General features: G+C 32.9%; 1 protein-coding gene across 1 annotated transcript; it reads left to right on the top strand.

Moving 5' to 3' along the window:
- The first annotated feature begins 233 nt into the window (after positions 1 to 233).
- On the top strand, positions 234 to 2,666 carry LOC131654835 (ornithine carbamoyltransferase, chloroplastic). The gene is made up of 5 exons (XM_058924762.1): positions 234 to 480; positions 628 to 968; positions 1,609 to 1,740; positions 1,851 to 2,126; positions 2,277 to 2,666. Exons 1-5 carry the CDS (start codon positions 288 to 290, stop codon positions 2,457 to 2,459), a joined length of 1,125 nt encoding a protein of 374 aa, XP_058780745.1. The 5' UTR covers positions 234 to 287; the 3' UTR covers positions 2,460 to 2,666.
- Positions 2,667 to 4,721: the final 2,055 nt, after the last annotated feature.

The raw sequence follows: 4,721 nt of genomic DNA, 5'->3' as shown, positions 1-4,721 counted from the left end.
ACTGATTTAAAATTTTAAAATTGTTAAAATTAAAAAAAAAATTAAAATAAAGCAGCAATACCTATTTATATAGCTTCTTCTTTTTTTTAAAAATAAAATATAAAACAGAAAAGTACTACAAAGAGGCCTGAAAAGTATATATATCTTATTTTTCTTTAAAAAAATAACAATTACTTTTTTGTATGATGGTGTGCTAAGTGCTTGGTATAAATTGAAACTTGAGAGAGACAAAACATTATTCTCTTCTGTTTGGAGTGTAACTGAGGAAGCTAACAAGTAAAGAGAAAATGGGTGTCATCACTGCCCAGTGTTACTGTTTCACCGCCGTTGGATCATCAAAACCCTACCTTTCTCCCTCATCTCACAATCTCCGCCATTCCCTTCCAATTTCTCTTTCTTCTTCTTCTTCTTCACCATTCCCACTCAGACCAATATCATGCAGTGCCTCTTCCGCTCCCGCCGCCGAATCTCCTCTCACCGGTAATCCCCTTCTTCCGATTCTAATTTATTTTCATCAAATTAGGGTTTAATAAACATTACCACACACTTTACTTTTTTTAATATTTTCTTTTTTGTTAATATTTTATTTAAGTAAAAATGTTTTTTTTTTTTTGCTTACTGATACAGCGAAAGTTGGAACTGGGTTGAAGGATTTTATTCACATAGATGATTTTGACAAGGAAACTATTTTGAAGATATTGGACCGAGCTATTGAGGTGAAGACATTGTTGAAATCAGGGGACAGGACTTTTCGGCCTTTTGAAGGGAAGACAATGTCAATGATATTTGCTAAGCCATCCATGAGAACAAGGGTTTCTTTTGAGACTGGTTTTTCATTGTTAGGTGGTCATGCTATTTACTTAGGACCTGATGATATTCAAATGGGGAAGCGGGAGGAGACTCGTGATGTTGCTCGAGTTTTGTCTCGATATAATGATATCATTATGGCTCGGGTTTTTTCTCATCAGGTATGCTGCTGCTTGCTGCTGATTGATTGGTGTTCACTTAGAGTTGCTTAGCTTTTACTTAGATGTGATTGAATTCATGTTTTACATAGGAGTCTAATGCTGGCTTTGAGGATAAAATTAATTGAGACAATAGTCTTAAGATGTCATTAATCTTCTATGTCCTTTTGGATCTGCTATGCATGCATTAGATTGCGAAAGAAGCATGCATAATGTTTAAACACCTGTCAGGATTATTGCCATTGCTTGTAGATAAGAATCTGTCGATAGATCATGCATAAATTGAGAGAGAAAATAAGTGAATATGCAACTAGTATACACAGACAAATAATTGAAGAATTGTGTGTGGCTTTTGTTATTTTTGTCATGTACTATTATAGGTTGTGTGTGTGTGGTATTGGATTAAATGTCATGCTAATATAGGACCTCAAGAGGGCTGTCTAGAATATTTTGATATTTAGCAGTATCTTACAATTTTGGTGTGTTTAGCGTCAAAATGGGAGTAGCTACTTTGAAATTGCGAGACTTGCTTTCTCATTGGGGGTTGTGTGTAATTTATATCTGCTTTGAAGATGTAATTAATTTCTGCGTCAATAAGAAATTACTTTTGGTTTATCCCCTTTTTTATTTTAATCAATTGCAGGACATACTTGATCTTGCAAAGTATGCAACTGTCCCTGTCATCAATGGTTTGACAGACTACAACCATCCCGTTCAGATAATGGCTGATGCCCTTACTATGATAGAGCACATTGGTCGGTTTGAAGGAACCAAGGTCAGTTTTGTGTTTGTGTTGTTTGTCTTAAATTGTTTGCTTCTTTCTATTTCTTTGTGGCACTAGTTAGAGAATGGTTATCTGATCGTATTCTGTGATATGCATGTCAGGTTGTCTACGTTGGAGACGGAAATAATATTGTCCACTCATGGTTGTTGTTGGCAGCTGTAGTTCCTTTTCACTTTGTTTGTGCATGTCCAAAAGGTTTTGAACCTGATGCGAAAACAGTTGAGAAGGCAAGGAAGGCTGGAATCAGCAAGATTGAGATAAGTCATGATCCCATAGAAGCTGTTAAAGGAGCTGATGTTGTGTATTCAGATGTCTGGGCCAGCATGGGCCAAAAGGAAGAAGCTGCATATCGTCGTGAAGTGTTTAAAGGATTTCAGGTACTTGATATGATATTGTAGTTAGAAAAGATAGTGTTTTTGGGTGAAAACAAGATATATTTTACTTCCTCCCCCTTCATCTGACTCTGTAATTTTCTGCATTTACTTCAATTTGATGGCACTAAATACTGCATGCTATGCCTAATGCAGGTGGATCAAAATCTGATGGATGCGGCTGGTTCAAAGGCATTTTTTATGCACTGCTTACCTGCTGAAAGAGGGGTGGAGGTGACTAACGAAGTTGTTGAAGCTCCATATTCGATAGTCTTCCCTCAAGCTGAGAACCGAATGCATGCACAGAATGCTATAATGCTCCATGTACTTGGCAAGTAAGCTGGTTAGATGATAAATTGGTCTGAGCATTGTTGGTGTACACTTGCAATAAATTGTTTTAGATGTTAGACTAGTGATTTGCTTGTAATAGTTGGTTTTATGCATTCGGGAGCATATAAAGTTGGAACATGAGTTGAATTTTGTATGATCAATGTGAAGCTAAATCTTTTGGAAATGCTAATATGAAACTCAGTTTCCCATTTTAAACTATCACATTATGTCATTTTGATTTGATGTATATGAATAATCTCTCATAAATTTCAAAAGAAGAATCAATTTTCAAGAATAGAAAATTAGATAAAAGGAAGTACTTGAGTAACTGAGTAAGATGTTGATGCAATAAATAGATGTTTAAGGAGTGTGTAGAATTATTAAATATGAAAAAATTATTTGAAATTATGAAGAATTTTTTTTACTAAAACATTTATTATGTATTATATGACAAAATTGAAGTTTTTTTTTGTCGACAACAGCCTTATTCTTATCAAACTCACTCGTTGAATTTTGAAAGTCCAAAGTTTTTGATGCTTCTGGTCAATAATAGCCTTAATCTGACCAAAATAAATGTGATGAATAGGGTGGGAATAGGTTGGCCGAGTTAGGCTTTACCAAATTTAAGCTTGACATGCTAAAAATTTTGAAACCTGGCCTATAGCCTGTTATAGGTTTAATTTTTTGTCTGAGCCTAACCTTTTCAAAGGTCTGAGTAGTCTGTTAACTTACTTAAAAGTCTATTTCATTTGAACATATATAAATTAGCAATTTGCAATTCAATTAATGTTTATATTAGTGACTTTGTAAAATAAAATTTAATAAAATTTGTGAGACTTTTTGTTAAAAAAAACTTAAGAAAACAACAATTTGTTATGAAGGAGTTTTCATTCCATTTTCATAAATTCTTTAAGATAATTAAGTTTTAATTTTGTAATTTAATTTAAAGTATTAAATACTAGATATAATAATAAAAACTTATTCATGTTTATTTAAATAGGCTGATCTGATAGGTTTAAAAGACTTTTTGATGGCCTGAGGCCTAACCTTTTTAGTCAAATAGGCTTAAAAAAAATCCTAGCCTTTCTATTTAAAAAAATTCTGACTTGGCTTGAGTCTGTCTAGGCAAGGCCGTAGGCCCCTGTTAGTTGGTCTGACCTATTCCCGCCCTTAGTGATGAATAATCTGCGTTGTAATATCTATAAGGAGAAAACTTAGATACAATTTTCTAGGTGTGCTTTATACTTTTTTTTAAATGAAAATATGACAAGTGTATAATTTCCTCTTACACATGCAGTTTTCTCCTATTTTTACTTTTTAAACGATATTTAAGTACAATCGTCATATTTTCATTGAAAAAAAAGGTATAAACTACATCTAAGGAATTATATCTAAGTTTTTTCCTATCTATAATCCTAGTGCTAATAAGGAGGTTAATTTCTCATGCCATTTCCTATCAGTTGGTTTTAAGTTATATAAACTCTTAAAAAAAATTGCAAACATGGTTGATCTTACTACAAGAAACACCTTCAGGTACAATCATATACATAATCTTTTGCAATTCTACATGTAAAAAGACATTATTGACATCTAATTGATGTAAAACCAATTGCGTATGAAGACAGTTTCAAAAAGGGTTCTCTCAGTAGTGAGTTTTTCCATGACTGAAAATGTGTGAAAAATTCTAACTCCTCAATTTGATTGTACACTTTTGAAAATAACATATTGATATATCTCTCCATCGACCCATTAACTTTGTGTCTTACCTTAAAAATCCACTTGCTACCAATTGACCTAACATGAGGTGGTAAATCAACTATAGTCTAGGTTCCATTTATATTAAGTGATTCTAATTAAGAAGAGATAGTTTAATCCAATATCCATATAAACATACTTCTTTATAATTCTTAGGCTGAGTGTTGCGTGTGATAGATGTAGTGTAGACACGATGAAAGAGGGACAAATTTGATTGAGAGTCATATGAAAAAATATGATAAGGAGTGACAAAATTACCTAAAGATGAGATGTCTCTTGAATTGGATAAAGAATTACAAACATAATCTAAAACATAGTTAAATGCATGCCTGATCATAACAGATTTATTTATGGTTATATTATCATGTGGGGTTGCAGTTATAAGTTGGCCAATTGGTGAATCTTAGTATTCAATATCAACATGTGTATTTTGATCATGATTGAGGATGGTTATAGGTGTAATGAAATCTGATGTAGTTGAATGTGATGGATTTGTAGATGTTGATGGTTGATTAT

The sequence above is a fragment of the Vicia villosa genome, linkage group LG3 (genome assembly GCF_029867415.1).
Source record: "Vicia villosa cultivar HV-30 ecotype Madison, WI linkage group LG3, Vvil1.0, whole genome shotgun sequence".
Lineage (NCBI taxonomy): Eukaryota > Viridiplantae > Streptophyta > Magnoliopsida > Fabales > Fabaceae > Vicia > Vicia villosa.
The sequence above is the reverse complement of the archived record's forward strand: the minus strand, read 5'-3'. Positions and strand labels throughout refer to the sequence as shown.

Coding starts and splice junctions, on each gene's coding strand:
- LOC131654835 (XM_058924762.1), top strand. CDS start 288: ATGGGTGTCATCACTGCCCAGTGTTACTGTTTCACCGCCGTTGGATCA. Junction 969..1,608: donor CTCGGGTTTTTTCTCATCAG/GTATGCTGCTGC, acceptor AATCAATTGCAG/GACATACTTGATCTTGCAAA. Junction 2,127..2,276: donor AAGTGTTTAAAGGATTTCAG/GTACTTGATATG, acceptor TGCCTAATGCAG/GTGGATCAAAATCTGATGGA.